A 20,152-nucleotide genomic window follows, 5' to 3' on the forward strand; every position below is an offset into this window, starting at 1 on the left:
GTAACAAAGATAGATGGAGTAAATAAAATAATTAATAATCTGTTGATCTGAGATATAAAAATAATCAGAAATGTTGTATATATATATATAATATTTATATATATATATATATATATATATATATATATATATATATATATATATATATGGTTGTTATGTTTCAGCCTGTTGATGGTAATCACAAACAGGTGGATTAATTAATGCTAATGGTGATATGAGAGTCAAATGTGTTGTCAAATTGTATTGTCGCTTAATATTGACCTTTACTATGCTTTTTGACATTGTTCATGGTAAATGAAAGCATATTCATTGGCTAATTCAGGAGTTTGTTCTGAGTTGGGATGTTCGTAACAGTTGTAGGTAAGTTTCTGCTCACTCAGAAAACTCTAATAATTAGACATATTGACGCATTCACTGCTGTTTCAGGCCTTAAAATGAATTTAGATAAATCTCTATTGTTTCCCCTCAAAAATTGTTCCTCTAAATAGAGAATATTTAACATATCTCGGTGTAGTAGTTTGAAAAAATGAAAAACAAAGGAGTCAGTTATACATTTTGAGCCATTTTTTGTCGTTAAGGGATATATCAATATATGGGAGGGTATTATTGTCAAAGGCAGAAGGTATCTATATCTGCATATACTTAATCATTAGATGTGCCTCCATATGGTGATTAAGGATTTAGATAAGATACTTTATGATATTATTTGGAGAAAAAGGCCACATTATACTTAAAAAAGGAGGTCATTTGTAACACTAAGGAGCAAGGGGGGCTTGAGGACTTAGATTATAGTACACTTAATGACACTTTCAAAATGTAATGGTTGATAGAGTTTATCAAGACAAAGTCTGTGGAATATATTTCCTAATTATATATTTAATAGGGTTTACGCTTTTTGTTGAAGTGTAATAATATACTGAATTTATTTCAGTTACCGGTTAAACCAAGAGACTTTGCTATTGTTCTTGATGCAATTCCAAAGAGTGTGGTGTTACTTTTAAAGAACTAGTTCAGTGGAAATCAACATGGATAATCTTTCTGGAAATATTTGCATTGATAATGTTGATTTAAAAAAAAAATAAAAAATCAATGTAGCAATAAGGTTATAAGAAATTATGTGTATTTTCCTGCAGCATGATTGTTTGCTCTTCTTTATTTGATCATATCTCTTGCATGGGACAAAGCATGGAAATACCAATAACAAAAAAACATTCTTCATAGAATTGATCCTGTTACGCACGTTTTGGAAAGATTTAAACTCAATATTTCATACAAATTTTGTGGACAAGAAAAGTAATTTGCATCTGTTTTTTAAAAATAGTTATTATTGTATCTACACAGTATTATTTTGGAAAGTTTTATAAATCGATATAAATAGAAAACTGGAGCGTAATAGATATACATTTGATCATGATGTGCTTTTTTATTTTCTGAATGATAATTTGGAATGTAAAGAACATGTTATACAGTTATTTATTTTATCAGGAAAATATCATAAAAGAAATGGGCTTTTTGCAAACCACTTTTTATAAATGACTTTAAATTATACTGAAATAAATGTTGTTGTTTTTTTTCTTGGCAGCTAATGTTAATAATGTGATAATGTGATTATGTACAGTAAAACCTTGTTCTTGTGGCATTGAATTAAAAAACAAAAATAGTAGGCTACTAATAACAAAAAGCTTTCATTATAGGACTCTTAAAACAAAATCGGATAAAGTGTAGTAACACTTACCAGCAGCAGTCTGTGCTGCAGAGTTGTCCACTCGCTCACTGGCAGGTGTGTAGTTTGCACTCGTTTTTGAGCAGGTACTTAAACGGTCCAGGTATACACACTTTACACATGTGATCTAATTTTCATGAATGTCGCTGCTTCCAGTCATTTTCAGTACACTTTTCTCTTAGTTGTGTGATATTTAAGCGGAAACAGGTAATAGTCGTAGTAGGCTAGTTCTTGTTTTAAACTAACAATTTCGCTATAAACTGTAAAAGTCACATATTTATCGCCACTCGACGAAATTTAAATGTAGGCTTAGTAACATTTCAATGACTGTAAAATACTAGGCTATATTTGATGTAGGACGTCGATGACACGACCGACGGTTATTTTTCAAACAATCTGACAAGCACGTGCATGTGCTAAAACTCCTTGGCGCGCGCCACAGTAGACTGCAAATAGCCTACTATGCTTTATACAAAAATGAATAAAACAAAAACATGTAATAAGATCACAAACAATAAAACGTAGTTTTGAGAGCTTCACAATAAAAACAAAATATTTACAGTAGTTTAAAATACATGTCTCTTTATTGTCTATATGAAAAAATCTGGCAACAAATAAAAAATATCATCTCACGCTTTCTTATAACAGCTTTTTATTGTTAGAAATCAACTTGAAGCAGTCATTTAAACTTTAAGCCGTAGCTTCTATTCTATCCCACAAGGTGGCAGCAAAAGCTAAATATTTTTAATAGCTGGATGTCCATTCTTATAGTTATCATGAAAAGCTTTGTCCCACTTATATCATAGGAGTTCCAAGATTTGATTGTGTGCCGTGGTATATTGTTTCTAATCTAGCTAAAAATTTGACACATTGAAACAATTTCAATGCCAGTATGTCTGTGTATAAGTGTCGCTCTTAAAAAATAACCATTTAAAAAAACAGTGTCGGAGATAAAAATATCATTGAGAACTGTAAAAAGCTACACTATAGGGTGAACACATTGTGTCCTGTAGACCCTTCCCCTGTATTGTTTCTCAGTAGGCGAGTATTGTTCAGAGTTGGGGCCAGCGAGACAGGGTAGGGTTGAACTTCCTCTGTGCAGGGTTCACAGTTTCTTTTTTTGTTTCTTCCCCCCTCTCTGCTCACCCATGAAGCTTTGACTCTATTTTCGCATTGTACCATTACAAGTTCATTGTAATTTCACTGTGTTTTGCCCCCTGGGTAGACAGGACTTGATGCATTAAACATGTGCACATTGATCCGTTATAATCTGCCTGCATGTCAGCAACCACTGCTGATCCAAACCCAATACGTTACACTCTCCAGTGTGTTCAACACGCTCAATGAACTCTTGAGGCCCGTTCACACCAATAACGATAGCTATATTAGCATTCACACCATCATGCAGGAATAATCTGTTTATTGTAAACAGCTGCAGTTGTGTTGCCTGCCAATTTTCAAGCAGGATGGATTCTTTCTGATGGGTGTTTTTATTATTCATTAGCTGGGAAAAAAAGTTCTAAAAGTGATTCTGACAATATCGTTCTTCTGTGTCATTATCGTTATAGTTGTGGTGTAGATTACACTTTATTTTGATGGTCGCTTTTGAACATTCTGTTGACTATAAGTAACTTTGCAACTCCATGTCAACTAACTCTCATTAGAGTATTAGTAGACTCTGCTCAATATCTGCTAATTCTTTATTTTGATGCTCCCCAACAGACATTTTACTGACTATAAGTAACTTTGCAACTACATGTTTCTGGTTATTCTAACCCTACCAGTCCACTAATACTCTACTAACACTCTAATGAGAGTTAGTTGACATGTAAGTGCAACGTCAAAAATAAGGGACCATCAAAATAAAGTGAAGCCACAATTTTTAAAACTTTGTTATTATTGTCCTTGATGTGAATGGGCCTTTATTGGCAAATTACTTCAAATACAGTTGGAGATTTATTGTTCCCCAGTGTGTGTGTGTGTGTGTGTGTGAGTTACGTATAGGTCACTGCAACCTCTTTGCATCTTGTTGGAACTGCATATAATGCAACATCCACACAGTCGTACAGGCATTAAGAAAATAAGCGTATAGGCCGTATATCATATCATTTGAAATGGACAACTTTTAAAACCGATTCAAACACATATGCCCACCGAGACATTAATCATTCATGCATACAGTTGCTAAAACACCCACACACAAGCTAGCGAACACCTCCTTCAAATAGGCCCATGTGCGCATGGACTTACTAATGGGTTGCTAAAAATTTCTCCCTGCTGCTAGCTGATATCCCACTAGCTGCTAGTTTAGCGTTTACATGAGTCACCTAAATGAATATGAAAATATGAAGCATACACGCACACAATCCTGCAATAGATTCTCGCTTTGAACTGGCATGTTTGTGTGTTTGTGAGCATCTGCTTTTTAAGTCCCATAGGAAATCTCCATTTATCTGCTCTGATAAATGAATGTTCTCTGCATATGATAGCCAGGTGCTGTTTTAATTCACTTGGTTGCTTACAGAAATATTGACATACATTATTACTGTTCCATAACCTAGTAAGCTGCATACATATTAGGCAGCATCCTAACTGTCTCGGATACTCAAAAGTGACTGATTTGACGTGTTCTATTTAGTTAGTAACTTTGCGACTCTGTATGGAAAACTCAATATTGGATTTACAGGAATCATGAAATCTAGAGATATATCTGGCTGTGTGTGCGATCAATTCTGATCCACATCCATCCGTTAGCTGGACAGCCTAGGAAGGAAAACTGCACATTAAAGGCAAGTTGTGTCTTTTAGCTTTAATGCAGCCTGTTTGGATTCATTGTTCCCTGGAGACAAAGGTACTTATCTCAATCAGAGGCAGCCTTTGTGTGCTCCTCCGGATGCTGGGGGGTGGGTGAACATAAAGCACACAGGGTCAGGAGGAGGAACCCTGTCCACCTTATATAGTCTAGTCAGAGTGCAGCTCAGGCAGTCAGACAGAACAATATGGAGTCAGAGCATAGGGGATCCTTATGTAACATCCTTGTATCCTTTTGTGATGCTCAGTGTAATACGTCCATTACAATTGTTATCAAATATTTAAAGACCCTCTGTAGTCGATAATTTTATCTCTTAAAACTCATCTTTGATCACCAAAATGACATATTTAAATGTTTTTTCCTGTGAATTTTTTTTTTATTCATGCCTTAAAATAGCTTGAATGTAACTCTACACCCTTGCTTCATTTAATACACTCACCTAAAGGATTATTAGGAACACCATACTAATACTGTGTTTGACCCCCTTTCGCCTTCAGAACTGCCTTAATTCTGTGTGGCATTGATTCAGCAAGGTGATGAAAGCATTCTTTAGAAATGTTGGCCCATATTGATAGGATAGCATCTTGCAGTTGATGGAGATTTGTGGGATGCACATCCAGGGCACGAAGCTCCCGTTCCACCACATCCCAAAGATGCTCTATTGGGTTGAGATCTGGTGACTGTGGGGGCCATTTTAGTACAGTGAACTCATTGTCATGTTCAAGAAACCAATTTGAAATGATTCGAGCTTTGTGACATGGTGCATTATCCTGCTGGAAGTAGCCATCAGAGGATGGGTACATGGTGGTCATAAAGGGATGGACTTGGTCAGAAACAATGCTCAGGTAGGCCGTGGCATTTAAACGATGCCCAATTGGCACTAAGGCCGTGTGTCCACCAAAGCGTTATTAGCCAGCTGAAAACGCTAGGCGCTCTGCTAAAAACGCTCAGCTGTGGGCGCTTGAGAGCGTTTTGGCAGCGCAGCGTTTTTTCAGTTGAGACGGTTGAGATCGAGACACTTTGCTTGTTATGATATTACGGAATATCCGCGAAAGTCTTACTAGTATATCATTTCACACATATTTTGTTTCTGTGTTGATTCTATATTAAAATGTCAATACAATGTAATGTATTTTATCTGGCTCTTGATTTTGTTCCGTTATTATGCTTGTTGTTGTCATCTGTTGATGTTGTACAAGCAGAATCATGTGGCGGACGCGGTTGGTCGGTGTGGTATTAGTCCCGCCCCTCCTCCACTGTGATTGGACGGTTGGGTAAAAAGTGACAGTGATGAGCGCTGCGTTTTACCAAAAGTTGAACATTCTTCAACTCTCGGCGACCAGTAAAAAACGCCGAACGCTCAGCGCTTCAGCGTGAAAAAGACGCTCAGCACCTCGTTACGCTCATGGCGTTTTAAAAACGCGGCGCTCCCATTGAAAACAATTGAAAAAACACGCCAGCCGCGAGTAAAAACGCTTTGGTGGACACACAGCCTAAGGGGCCTAAAGTGTGCCAAGAAAACATCCCCCACACCATTACACCACCACCACCAGCCTGCACAGTGGTAACAAGGCATGATGGATCCATGTTCTCATTCTGTTTACGCCAAATTCTGACTCTACCATCTGAATGTCTCAACAGAAATCGAGACTCATCAGACAATTGTAACTTCTTCATCCGTTGCTTCTCCATCCGGATCAGATTCTGAGTCAAACTGAAATGCTTGAAAGACTGCGTGTCTTCGTGCCATTGCTATATCCAACGTAAACATGCACGCCACGGTACCGTTGCGCAAGATGGTCAAGGCCACACCCACCCTCCACCTTGCGCCGCCTTTCTCCTCCTCATTATCATTTAAGGCTACAGACACCGAAACGGCCTGATTTCAGATACAGTACTAAGGGACCACTAAGGCCTATATTAAAGCCTACAAAAAGTAGCATGTCATGGGACCTTTAAGTGATACATCAGTTTTTAAGATTGATGTTTCAATCAAATTCAACGCCTGTAGTCATTTTGATTACTTTACCACACCCACTGTTTTTCTTATTGAACATTCTGTCTCGGAAAAACGTCACTATATAGTAGTCAGTTGCAACCTCCAGTCCATGCTGACCATGGAACTTGTTTGGCTGAAATTTGGAAATAAGCACCTGAAGTAAACAAATGTTTTGGTTTTAAGATGCTGCATGAACTGACAATGAGGTTTGGAACAGACTTGGCGAAGAACATGGAAACATCTCTGAATGAAATGGCCCCACACATCATCAGGAGTGCAAAAGAAGGAAGTAAAAAAAAACTCTACGCCAATCTCATTAGACCAGCAGAGGAAATCACAGAAGGTAACAACACCATATATTTTCCCCCATCCAACCTATCTGTTCCATGCCCAGTGTAAAGCCTGTTTTATACTTCTGCGTCGAACTCACGCCGTAGATACGTCGTAGGCTGTGTGTAGCGCGCGTACCCTTCGGCGTACCCTGACGTGCACCTCTCCAAAAATGTAACAACGCGTCAACTCTACGCGGACACAAGCGCTGTGATTGGTCTGCTAGGACCGCTCCCTCGGGTTTCACATGCTCCCTCTGCAAGTGTAATTGCGCGTCAACGCGGACAACGACGCAGAAGTATAAATGAAAACCAACGCGTTGCCTACAGCGTAGAGGCTTCGGCGTAGGTCCGACGCAGAAGTATAAAACAGGCTTAAAGTTGCATTGTTTGCATTGTCAATGAAAAGGTTGTAGCTCCTATAAATTGTATGAGTGAAAACATGTATTAAAATAATGCAAATATTAAAGGAATAGTTTACCCCCCAAAAAAATTGTCATTTTTACTCACCTCTTGTCATTTAAAATCTTTATGACTTTCTTCTTCAGAACACAGAAGAAGATATTTTGAAGAAGGATGGTAACCTAACAACGGCGGTGCCCATTGACCTGCATTGGTTTGGTGTCCATGTAATAGAATTGAATGGGTACCAGCATGGTTCGGTTACCAACATTCTTCAAAATATATATTTTTTTGTGTTATGCTGAAGAAGGAAAGCTATATACGTTTAAAATGACAAGAGTGAGTGAATGATGACAGAATTTTCATTTTTGGGTAAACTATCCCTTTAATTGATTTCTGTAGCTAATAAACAAAAAAATTTATCTGTTTGTAGGTCCCGTTTGGAATGCTGCACTCATTTTATTGCCAGCACTATTTAAAGAAAACGCCAGCTTCATCTACTGTGTAGATAGTGTAAGTATAGTTTTCTGTAGTTACATTAACATTTGATGCACTTGACTTGAATTAAAGGAACTGTTCATGCAAGTATAGAAATATTAGTCAGTTTACTCACCCTTATGCCAAATTTGTAACATTTAAAAAAAAAAAAATGTATTTACCCTATAATTTACTCACTCTCTTCCTTCGTTTGTTTTACAGGAACCCAAAGGTCCTACACCACGTCCTACTGTTTACCGGCTCTCCTGATCCCCTCAAGACTGAAAGTGTCAGCATTATTATGGACAATGTGAACATCATAAGAGAGACAGACATTGACATGACACAGGCTGTGGAATGCCTGTTTGCAGTCTATTTTCTTTTCAATGTGCAATACCCTGTTGACATTAAGCACACAATGACTTTTATTCAAAAATATATGCTTAAACTTACACGAGCATGACACAAGAACACCAATACCTGTACTGAAAATGTACAGTCAACTTGTGTAAATTGTAGTGCTATTTAATAGATGTTTTAATTGTTCATGTATTGATTTTTATCTGCATTGTCAAATATCAAAAATGATGGTTTTCCTCATTTCAGAGATAAATGTAAAAGTTAAGTACTATATATGTACATAAACAAGCTTATGTATGTTTATTGCAAAGTGAAAATGCTTAAATGAAATAATTAAAACTAAATGGTTAAATGTAATTAAACATCTTAAATGTTAAATTTGCTGTCTAATACAGAGTATATAGAGGTGCAATTTTAAATATGACACTAATATTTTTGTATAATCAATTGAATAAATGTAAACTTTGAATTTTCTGGATTGGTAATATTTTCTTATTCAATAATAATTAACTACTTTAATAATAAAGAACCCTTACATGGTTCTATATAGAACCATCTAACTTGGATTCAAAGAACCATTTGGGGTTCTTTTTATGGAACCCATTAAAGTGGTTCTATATAGAACCATTTTGGAGTTCCATATATGAAGCGGGTGATAGAACCATTTCTGGTTCTAAATAGAACCATTTCTTTTAAGAGCAGGCAACATTTTTCCAGTCTTCAACTGTCCAATTTTGGTGAGCTCGTGCAAATTGTAGCCTCTTTTTCCTATTTGTAGTGGAGATGAGTGGTACCCGGTGGGGTCTTCTGCTGTTGTAGCCCATCCGCCTCAAGGTTGTGCGTGTTGTGACTTCACAAATGCTTTGCTGCATACCTCGGTTGTAACGAGTGGTTATTTCAGTCAAAGTTGCTCTTCTATCAGCTTGAATCAGTCGGCCCATTCTCCTCTGACCTCTAGCATCAACAAGGCATTTTCGCCCAACAGGACTGCCGCATACTGGATGTTTTTCCCTTTTCACACCATTCTTTGTAAACCCTAGAAATGGTTGTGCGTGAAAATCCCAGTAACTGAGCAGATTGTGAAATACTCAGACCGTGAAATACTCAGGTCTGGCACCAACAAGGCAAACAACCATGCCACGCTCAAAATTGCTTAATATGATTAGCCTTTGGCTTGACTACGTTATCAAAAAGCTAATAATGTGTTGCTAATGTTACACAAACCATGTTCCCGTTTGCCATCTCAGTCTCCTTTGAAATGCTTTTGAACGTCAATGAAGAAAGGCATATAGTTTATCATAACATTGTAATATACATTATATACTGTACATAATTCACCTGTTGTATTGCTAAAAGAACCCAATATTTTTAATATCAACCGAAAAATATACCAGGATAACCTGCCTTCTCTTGAGACTCCCCTGCTTCAGAGAATAGTTAATGAAATGCTAAAGGTAGTTTAAGCTTAAGGTTACAAGGTAGTTTATGACCTAAGAAACACAGACGATTTCAAACCGTGTTTTTGAGACTGTCTTTGGTTCACTGCAGTTTTAAGGAGAAAATACTCAGCAATGGTGTTGACTTATGAATTTGCACATGGTTTGTCTTAAAGCATATTAAAAACACCACATAGACATATACACAACATTAAAAGCTTGATTTTCACCACAGGGGGACTTTAAAGGCCCCCTGAAATCCAAATTTTAGTTTTTTTTAGCTTTTGGTATGAATATGTTAGCCTTAAGGTTATGAATATGCTGGTGTGTTCCAAAACAATGACCAAATTCACATTTAGAAGATATAAGCATTTAAAACTTACAGTCTCTCACTTCCGCTAAAATGGATCACGGATTTCTATGACATCACCATGGACTTCAGCTTCTCATCACATCTTCTGTCCAATCAAATGCTCTCTAGAATCTAAAGCGTCCCGCCCCCTATGCTATAAATACCACCTGGTTGACACGTCACGGAGCAAAATAAGTTGGAGATGTGTGTTCGGTTGCTCAAGCGCTCGAGTTTTATTCTGTTTTCCAACTGTACGTTTACTGTAACGTATACATCAGTAAACACATAGCATTCGTATCTCACTACTCTACCCTGCCAGTACATACAAAGATAGATCAAAGTTACATTACGTTAACCAACCATTCAGAAACGTCCTGTTCGAGCCTTGATTGTCAAACTTCTTCGGGGCCGTCATCTTGTTCCGGGTCCGACTCCGGTTCAAATTGAGACGGTTGCACAGATGTGTCTTCAGAGACTCCCGCTGCCATTCTTTCTCCAAAATATACCCTCAACTGTTGTCAAGGCAACACTCCACGTGTTTTGTGTCAAAACAAAACGCCTCACAGAACAGAGGGGCGGGGTGAGCAAAGCTCATTATCATTTAAAGACACATGCACTTAAATGGCGTGCTGAAAACAGAGCTGTTTTTGACCAGGTAAAATGAGTGTTTTCTTACAATACTAATGAGAATTTTTAATTAAAGTATATTACAAACTTTTCATTTAGACCCTAAAGAGTCGTATTAACTTGTACAAAAATGGCATTATATGACCCCTTTGAGAATGAAATTGCTAGAATTCATTGTATCAGCAGCGCTCAGATTCGCTTCCATGGTGCTGTCAAGTACGACTTGCAGTCTGTGAGGTAAACTAAACGCTATTGGCTATTTGAAAAGGCAGTCAGCGCATCATACAAAGCTGCGCGTTCCAAGGCACTTCAGTGGGCCTTTTGCAACAATGTTTTTGCCCACAGTCAGAATGTGATGTCATCATTTTGTAAATTATTTACTAAACGTTTACACTAATCCCAAAACCCTTAATCTGAAATACACACTTCCAGGTCATTTCAAACCTTTTTGACTTTCTTTCTTCTGTAGAACACAAAAGAAGATATTTTGAATAATGTTGTGGTCCAAACAACACTAGACCCCACTGACTTTCATGTTTTGGACAAAAAACACTGAGACATAATTCAGAATACCTTCTTTTGTCTTCCCCAGAAGATATAAAGCCATACAGGTTTGGAACGACAGAAATGTACCTTAACTACTGTATATAGCCAAGCTCATATATATATCCTTAATCCAACAATTTGACAATCATCAAAACAGATATGTTCCCTAAACCTCTGTGAATTTAAGAAAAAAATATGTATGGATGCACTTTTTTGAGCTTCAAACTGATGGTTGCAATGCACTGCCATTATAAAGCTCAGAAGCATCAGGGTGTTTATTAATATAACTCAGATTGTATTCGTCTGAAAGAAGAAAGTCATATACACCTAGGATGGCTTGAGGGTGAGTAAATCATGGGCTAATTTTCATTTTAAAGGGAACTACTCCTTTAACCTTATTAAAACATCCTGTCCTCAAAACCATTACCTTTGGTGCCTGATCTCGTGAGATGTACTGATCTGGAGCAAAAGTGAAATGGTAAAAATAGGTGTGTGTGTGTGTGTGTGTGTGTGTGTGTGTGTGTGTGTGTGTGTGTGTGTGTGTGTGTGTGTGTGTGTGTGTGTGTGTGTGTGTGTGTGTGTGGTCAAACTGGCATTGAGACTTACTGGCTCCATCCAATTTGACAAAGTTGGGCTTTCCATCAGGAAATTATGTTTCCCTGGGATGGGACAATTCTGATTGTTTCTAAATTTGGAGAATTCCTTGGGATCAGAGAGGCAATCATATCCCAGAATGCTCCCTCTCCCAGGAGGAACATTGTGAATGGATTATTATTGGCTATCTTTGACTGGGATCAGAGATAAGGCATTCTATTGACAAGAAGCCGAAGTGTGGCAAAAGTCAACTCAGAAGGGTGGCATGTTAATGTGGGCTAAAGTGTGCTGCAATGTTTTGTTATGATCGTCAGAGACAGAGTTTCTACAAATTAAATTTTTTTGACACGTTTTAGGTTAAAAGTTCAGTTAATAATTCATTAAGAATATGTATAAAATTGTATAATTAAACATAAATAAATTTATTATACATTTTAAATTGAATGTAAATAAAATGTATGTTAAAATATTATTAAATATTAAAATATTTCTAATTCTTGTGTACGTTCTGCTTTATAATTCTTGTATGTATCTTGTATAATTGTTGTGCATGCTTGAATGCTACATATTTATATGTATATGCTATGGCGCATGTGCGTTTATGTATTCACGGTGTGTTTTTGAGCATGTGTGTTTTTCTTCTGTGCAGGATGCTTAATTCCTTGACGGTTGCCTGCTGTACAGTGCTTGCTCTCTACTCTTTAACAATCTGCTCAGCGAGGTGTGACCAGATATTGTGCATCTGAATCCTACACTAGACTACTGATGCAGCGAGAGAGGGGAGGAGAGAGAAAGAGGGAGGGAGAGTGTGTGACCAAAAACGATTTCTCTCCCACACGCACAGAGAGACAGATCTCTCTCTCTCTCTCCTGCAGTGGAGTGCTGGTGGCTGTTCTGGATTCTCTGTTTTCCTCTTCTCCTCAGGGAGAAAGGTAAGTTTCTCCTTCTGTCCTTCTTCTTTCATTAAATATTTCATTATAGAAGCTACAGCCTCACTGCAGTTGGCTGTAAATCCTGATTTAGGTGTATAAAATGTGACAACATCAGCCAGAAATGTGTGTGTCAGGTCCATAAACATCTGTATTTGCTCTATAACCACAGCTCATGCTCTTGATCATGCTAAACGGATGGTTGTGTAGCATCTCAGACCTCTTCACACATTCACATATGTGCTGTGTGGGAAGAGCTCTGCGTTTCAGACGCATTCTGCTCCTCTGGTAACCATGGCGAAGGCAGCCAGCATAGCAGCCTGTGCGTTTTAAGATAATCAGGTGATCCGGATGCTTTAAGAAAAAAAGCCCACGAAAACATTAACGTGACAGGTCATTTATCATGTTTTCGCAGCCAAGTGTAATTGACCCCTGATGAGCAGCATTATGTGTGTGCCAAGACAGAAAGCAGTGGAAAACATTTGCAACATTTGGAAATTACAGTGAAATTGCCAAGGAGTTATCTGTCACAAATGTCAACAGGTTGTTCGGACCACATTGATATGCGCGTATAAAAACATCTTAAATAATTTGAATGATAGACGAATTTAACTATGTATTTTGAGTGTGTATAGTGATATTGTGTGCAGGGGATAAAATAAAAACAACCAGCAGTGATGGTGGATGGCTGGGAGCAAAAAACTATAATCAGGACTTATAATTCATCAATATACATGCACATATAGACTAAACAAAAATGGATTGATCCATTCAGGCTTGAAACTTGATAACACTCCGTTAATGAACACTGTGGTGACTGACAACTATAAGGACGCAGAGAGCCGTTGATGTGGAAAATGATTGTGTACATGGAGTCAACAGTATCGAGCCCAGTGTTTCGCAGTGTGAGGGAATGGAATTCAATTTTATGAATTAAGCAGCTCGTACATAACATACTTTCTCACTAGAAAAATGTAAATAACGATTAGGCTATGCAATAATTTAAGACATTTCTCCTTATATAGAACCTTTTTGATAGGAAGAGTTCTTTAAAATTGAGTCAAGAACCCTAAGGTTCTACGTGGAACCCCACTGAACCTTTTTTTCTAAGAGTTAAGCTATTTTACTACTAAAATACTTTGTAGTCTGGTAAACCAGCCTTAAACATCCTTAGACTTTGTAGTTTGGGACTAGATCATGATGCACCAGACCATGGCTGCTCTGGTTCATGGTTGGGTTAATTTGAGATTAAGGTTATAGGCTAATGGCTTTTGCTGTCTCTAAAAATCTTTAGACTGTGTTTAAAAGAAAACCCCTTTATGGGCATCTGTGTGTGTTTTTTTTTATGGCTGCAGGTCATAAATATCCCCTCCCCCACAATGTCTATAAGATAAGAACCAGAGAGGCTTGGTGAATAAATCTTTTGGTTTCATGAAGGCGTGAGCCAATGATTCCCAGAGCCGTCATGCACGTCTAGAGGCCTGTTAAAATAATTGATACCATGACTAGTTGATCTGTCACCACTTAAGAAGGTCCTCAGCGCTAGACCTCCTTTAGCGCTAGACCACACATATATTGAGAGAAGGACACTTCTAACCTTCTCTCAGTCCCCTGATAGTTTAATTAAGATCCTCTTCTGATTAACAGTATCTCCATTTTGTCTCTCATTGGTTAAGTTATGATAGATGGTGATGCGCAACGTTATTTTGATCAGTGGTTCTCAACTGGTGAATTTAGGTCCATTCTGACAGGGTTGCAGAAAGCTGGAAAAATTAATGCTGAATTCACAATATAAAATGCACATATAATTGTATATTGGTATGATAAAATATATATATTTTTGAAAGGTAGAAAAATTCTTCCCATATCAAAAGGTGTGCATCCATTTGCAATCTACTGTATTGTGGCTCAAATAAAATGTATATTGGGAAAAGAAATTAAGTTAATGCCAACACGAACAGGCTGCCAAGATTTTGAAACTGCTACAAAATTTAATAAGCACTTTTGGTCTTATGTTTGGCCACTACTTCCATTGCAAAACCTTGAAACAAAACCATTTGATAACCACTGAGTAAAAATTAAAATGGTGATAGTTTGGATGATACTTGTAATATGTTTTATGATGATTATGAGTATAAGAATTAATTGTGGGTTAGAGACTCTATGGTGAAATATATCCCCTAAAATAAAATAACTCAACAAGGGAAAGATTTCAGACGAGGACTAAATGTGTAATGTTAAATCAGGAGTAGCTCTTGAGCACTCGCTTTTTCCCTTTTTCTGCTTGAGTGATTACATCCTGCTCTGGCAAGCCCTTTCTTTGCAACGCACTGTGGAACAAAATGACAATGAAAGAGGGAAAGGAGAGTGAGAGAAATGGATAGAGACAGGAAAAGAACAAAAGAGAGAGGGGCCTAATAGTAAAGCGCCATGCTATACAGTCATTTAGGTGTTCTGTTTGGCACAGACTCTGACACATGCACACAGCAGCGTTTGTGGTGCTGTTTAACAAGCTCCTGTGGGGTATGACTTACTGAGGCATTTAGCACTGGCGAAACTGTTCTTCTGAAATTAAACGTTTCAGAAGGTGTGAAAGACAAAGGCGAGGGCAGAGAAAGCGTCTGATAAATTTTTTGATAGTAATACAGCTTTTAATGGTTAAAATCACAGGGTCCCCCTAATGTCGGGGCCCCTAGAATCATCACCACCTTTCACCTTGCTAGCGACAGATCCGAAGACAGGACTTCTTAGCTAAAAGCAGGTGGTGTGTGGTATGAGTAAACAGTCTGACTAGTGATGACAATAATGACTATGAATCAGCCAGGCTTCAACAGCGCCCCCTGTGGAGTGTTACGTTAGTAAAAAAACAAAAAAAACATATACTGTATGCCAGAAATAGTGTCAGTAAAAAATGCTGTGTACATGTACAACCAGAATATATTATACTGGGTACTGTGCAATGTGTTGACCTTCCATTTCCAAAGTGAAGTAATGTCAACTGACATTTTCAGCATGTTTTTTTTTTCCAAAGAAATGAATGCAAATGTTCAGCAAAGATGCATTAAATTGATCATAAGTGACAGTAAAACTTAAAATAAAAAAAATAAGCACTGTTCTTCTGAACTTTCAATTGAAGATTCCTGAAAAAAGCATCCCAGTTCCCACAAAAAACATTAGGCAGCGCAATTATGTTTGACTGTGATAATTAAAAAAAAAATTCTTAGGCAGCAGAGCAGCATATTAGAATGATTTCTGAAGGATCATGTGACATTGAAGACTGTGGCTGACAATTCAGCTTTGCCATTGCAGGAATAAATTACATTTTACATTACAAAAGGTATTTTAATTGTAATAATATTACTGTATTATTGTATTGCTGTTTTATTGGAATTTTTTTTTTTTTTTTTCAAAATATCTGCTCTGGTGAGCATATGACATTACCAAAAGTTTCAAAAGTTTGGGGTGGGTAATATTTTTTTATGTACTTGTATAACAAAATACAACACCCTTTACATGCTTATTAATCTCTTAATCTTTATAGAATGTTTTCATGTTTCATGTAAATTTGCTGTTATTTCTTTTTTATTTTATTTTATTATTTTTTTCAGCCATTAAACTTATATGAAAGGGTCGATTAGATGCATATCGACTCTTAATTGTTCAGTTACCCAGGAACTAATAATCCATAAACTATCACACAGGTCAATGTGCATCTTTAGATCGTGGCAGATTTTTGCGCTAAATGAAAAACAAATCTGCAATCCATCAATCTCTTTTAAACCCATTAGCCCAGAGCCAGTTAGCTGGTTTAATCTAGTATTGGTAAGCAAACCTCATTAAGCTGAGAAGGGGTTCTGTCTTTAAAAAAGACTCTGAGGGAGGCTATTTCTGCGATACAGAGGGCATTGAGAGATGGATAAGACACAATTGGGTTACAGAAAGAAAGGAAATGAAAGGGAATTTCAAAATACTTATCCTGCTATTTACTGACCAAAAACAACCGATGTTATTCCCAGTGGGAGAGCAGAGAGTTTTATTACATTTTCGAGAACAAATCAATTGCGTGAGGGGGAGAGAAAGTAAGAGTGTGAGAGAGCGAGAAAGAGGAACGCGGGGGCTGCAAAGAAAGAAAAAGTCCAAATCTCACTCCGAGAGAAATTTCATCAGATTCAACTCCTCTCACTGAGGCTACAGGCCATCAGCTTTATACTCCAAAATTAGCCCACAGCTCCACAAAGAAACCGGGCCTCTATACGTCCTACACCGCCCCCATATATACACTGCCACAAAGAGACCTCTAGTCTTCTATTAGTATTCTTAAAGAGCCCTGCCTCTATAATTGCTCTGTCAATGGAGAGTTGAGGCCACCTCTGTGACAGCAGGAAGAAGTGAGATTGGGTATGAAACTACTAAACTCAAAGGCTTAAACTTAAATGGGTTTGCGTACAGGCGCAATGGAAGAACGTCTATAGTATAACTTACTTGAAGTAAGGATATCAATGTTTTTTTTGTCTCTACTTTAGATTATTTGCTGCAGAAGCCCAGTGCATCCGGTGGGCATTCCTCGGAAAGTCAGACACCATGTGAGCAGTGGCCCAGCACGACATTAGAGGGGCAGAATGCTGCTTCTGCGTGGGACTCTTGTGGTCTTCTCTCTCATCACTTCTATCAATGGGTTATTCAGCGGGTATGGGCCAAAACCGACAACCCAAACCAAGGCAGACTCCAAAGGTTGGGGCATTTTTGGGAAAATTCCATCATTCGGTTTGGGATCATTTAATATTTTCAGTCAGGCTAAAGGGTCTGCCACGACAAAGGTGAGCCCGACACTTCCAGAAGCAACCACACAAGACTTTACTCTGAATTCGGAGGGCTTAACCAGCCCAAAATACCAGCCGACCGCAACCACAATTGAGGAACTTCAAAGCAGCACCATTCAGATAGGCACTCTGCTGCCTTTAAAATCAGAAAAACTGCCAACAAATGACTTACTCAGGAACAAACCCCGATTAGACGGGACTAAACCTCCCTCTAAGCTCGATCAAAGCTATGATCTTGACCTCTGGCCCCCCAATAATGGCCAAAGCACAGCGAAAACCCCACAAACGACATCTCCCCAGATAACTAAACCAGAATTACAAACATACACTGTATCCACTGATCAAAGTACCAGCACCACTCTGACTGCAACACTGAGAAAGATTACGGAAACCATGAACCCTTACAGTGACCAAACCATACCCACAGACACTCTGTCAACAACACCAGAACTAACGACAGCTTCATTTCAAACCACAAATTTCATTCCACAAGCAGACCCCAAGCCTGAAGTATCTACCGTACCTCTGACCACTGTCAGCACTAAACTAAACACATTGGGGACAACAAACAAGGCCTCGGATCCAGAATGGACGCCTTTTAAACCAACTAGCAAGGCTCTGGAGGGATTTACATGGGTAGAGCAGACCACAAGCCCAACAGAAGGGGAAAGAGTGCAAAGTTTTGGCCCAGATCCCACTCCCACCCTGCCAGCAGGAGGTAAGGCAACCCTAACTTCTCTGTTTGCTTACAACCCAAGCATATGATCTAAGATTTTGACACAATTATCAAAAATTATGACAGAATTTAACCTCTCCTGAGCAGGCATGAGTGTATTACATTTGTTTCTTCGTTTCATTGTTTTACCTCTATTTAAGCTGAAAATGTGTATTTAATGAGTTGCCAAGCCTTCATTGATTACCAGTGAAGGGTTAGCAGTGAAATCAATGAGTCTGATTAATTGATTAATAGCCCCCGAGTCCCTGAAACATGCATAAGAAGTAGTGAGAAGAATGACTTTCATCTGATAGTAAGAGCAGGAACCATTCCATTACTGCTGATATCTGTATATGTAGTGAGTCTGAGAGCTTTGCTTCTGCATAGGAGACATGGGTTGTGTTTGGAATAGCATACTGCTTATACAACTACGTACTGTACTATTATAGGGAGTCCTATGTCGCAGCATGAAAAGACTAATTAAATTTTGCATGACAGAAAATGAAGGCAATTTTGTGAATACATTTTTTTTTAAATAGATAAGATGTAGTGCAAATCATTCTTGTTACTATAATGCAAAATCAAAATTAAATCAATGTTTTCAGACAATCATTGTTACAGTTATGAAAATAACTTGCAGTAATGAGAATTTAAGGGAAAATGAAAATATAAGTCTTGAAAATAATCGAAATAAATATTTAAAATCTAAATTGTACACAAATATGCGTGTGTACAATATATATGTACAATAGTGTACAGTATGCAAATGTTATGTATAAAGGAACTGTTACCTGCTACATTTACTGTATACTGCGACCAACTGCTTAAAGTTAAGACGTTTTTTTACATAAAACTGGATTAACCGTCCAAATGTAAATATTTACATATTTATTTCTAAGACCTAATGTAATGAAAGCAGCAATGACAACAACATATTGTAGCATTACTACTGTTTGAAAGTTTGTTAAAATATTGTAATGTTGTTGCATGATGCACATACTATTACACATACTTTTTAAATTTAAACTCTAGGTAGTATGCAGTAAGCAATATGTTAGTATTTCCATTACGAACATTTGCATCATTTAAGGTCAAGCGTTGAGTGTATATCCCACTGGAGAGATGTTTCACAAAGACTTTTGACATTTTGATCCAAAAAAATCTAGACCTGTAAGATCAAGGTGCCAGCCAGACAAATCAATATAGAGGTGATTGCACACAAGAACTCTCCAGATATCCTTGTAAATAGTGTACCAGGCACCTAGCTGTGGTGTATGTGAAGTGGCTAAGCATGCTAACCAGTATTGACATGGCTCTGTTTGATATCTGCTAAAGGAGCGGGGAAGATGTGTGTGTGTGTACAGTGAGCATGGGATTTGCACTGGAGAAGCAGCCAGTTGGGCGGTATGTAATCAGTATTCCGATGGCAGAGTCAGCAGAGCCAGTGAATCCTCAGGGACGATGTTTTTTCCGCACCGCCTGTTCATGGATGCTGAGCATGCCTCTCTCAACATTTAGTCTGCTTTTCTCAATTTACTCTATCTGTCCTCTTTCAGTAATAGGCCTCATGACGTTTACTGGGCATCTCTCTTTCTTTTCCAGCCATAAGTCTCATTTAGTCCTTCAGTCTTATGTTTTCTTTCAACCTCTCCTGGCTCCCAGAGTTTTTCCATGTCTTTCTGTTCTTTTCCTTTCAATACAAACTTGTAGAATCTTTACAGATGGTGGAGACAGGAAATGCAGAGAGGATCTGCTACTATCCACGTCTCTCTGAGAGTTATTGGCTTTCTGCAAATCTTGGGTACATGCCCACAGTTTTGTTTGTATCAAAAGGTTAAATACTGTAGTTTCGCTGATCAATTTAGCGTTTTCTTCAATACTTGTACTTTATTTTGCATTGTCCATATTGTATTAAGCACTGGAGATTGACATTTTATCATTTGGCATTTTTCAAATTTAAATTTTTCATTTGGCAGACGTAAATCTGATCAAATTGATTCTACTGCAACATTTCAGTATTGTGGCACTTTT

At 37.8% G+C, this 20,152-nt stretch overlaps 1 protein-coding gene and 2 long non-coding RNA genes across 4 annotated transcripts in view; 2 read left to right on the top strand and 1 right to left on the bottom strand.

Annotated features, from left to right (window-relative positions):
- Nucleotides 1–1,789, bottom strand: part of LOC307157527 — a 64,451-nt gene extending 62,662 nt beyond the window's left edge. Inside the window, exon 1 of the long non-coding RNA XR_013821025.1 lies at nucleotides 1,736–1,789. This is a non-coding gene — a long non-coding RNA (uncharacterized lncRNA). The remainder of the gene's footprint in view (nucleotides 1–1,735) is intronic.
- The window catches only part of prrt4b (proline rich transmembrane protein 4b), a 33,483-nt gene continuing 15,093 nt past the window's right edge, over nucleotides 1,763–20,152 (top strand). For both annotated transcript variants that reach the window (XM_079869436.1, XM_079869437.1), the window contains exons 1-3: nucleotides 1,763–1,780; nucleotides 12,307–12,589; nucleotides 17,110–18,124. In XM_079869436.1, coding sequence (XP_079725562.1) covers nucleotides 17,206–18,124 — 919 coding nt within the window. In that variant the 5' untranslated portion in view covers nucleotides 1,763–1,780; nucleotides 12,307–12,589; nucleotides 17,110–17,205. The remainder of the gene's footprint in view (nucleotides 1,781–12,306; nucleotides 12,590–17,109; nucleotides 18,125–20,152) is intronic.
- Nucleotides 6,709–8,258, top strand: LOC307156704. Its single transcript, XR_013820780.1, has 3 exons — nucleotides 6,709–6,877; nucleotides 7,699–7,778; nucleotides 7,965–8,258. It is a non-coding gene; the product is annotated as an uncharacterized lncRNA (long non-coding RNA).

Source organism: Squalius cephalus (genome assembly GCF_949319135.1).
Source record: "Squalius cephalus genome assembly, chromosome: 4".
Classification (NCBI taxonomy): domain Eukaryota; kingdom Metazoa; phylum Chordata; class Actinopteri; order Cypriniformes; family Leuciscidae; genus Squalius; species Squalius cephalus.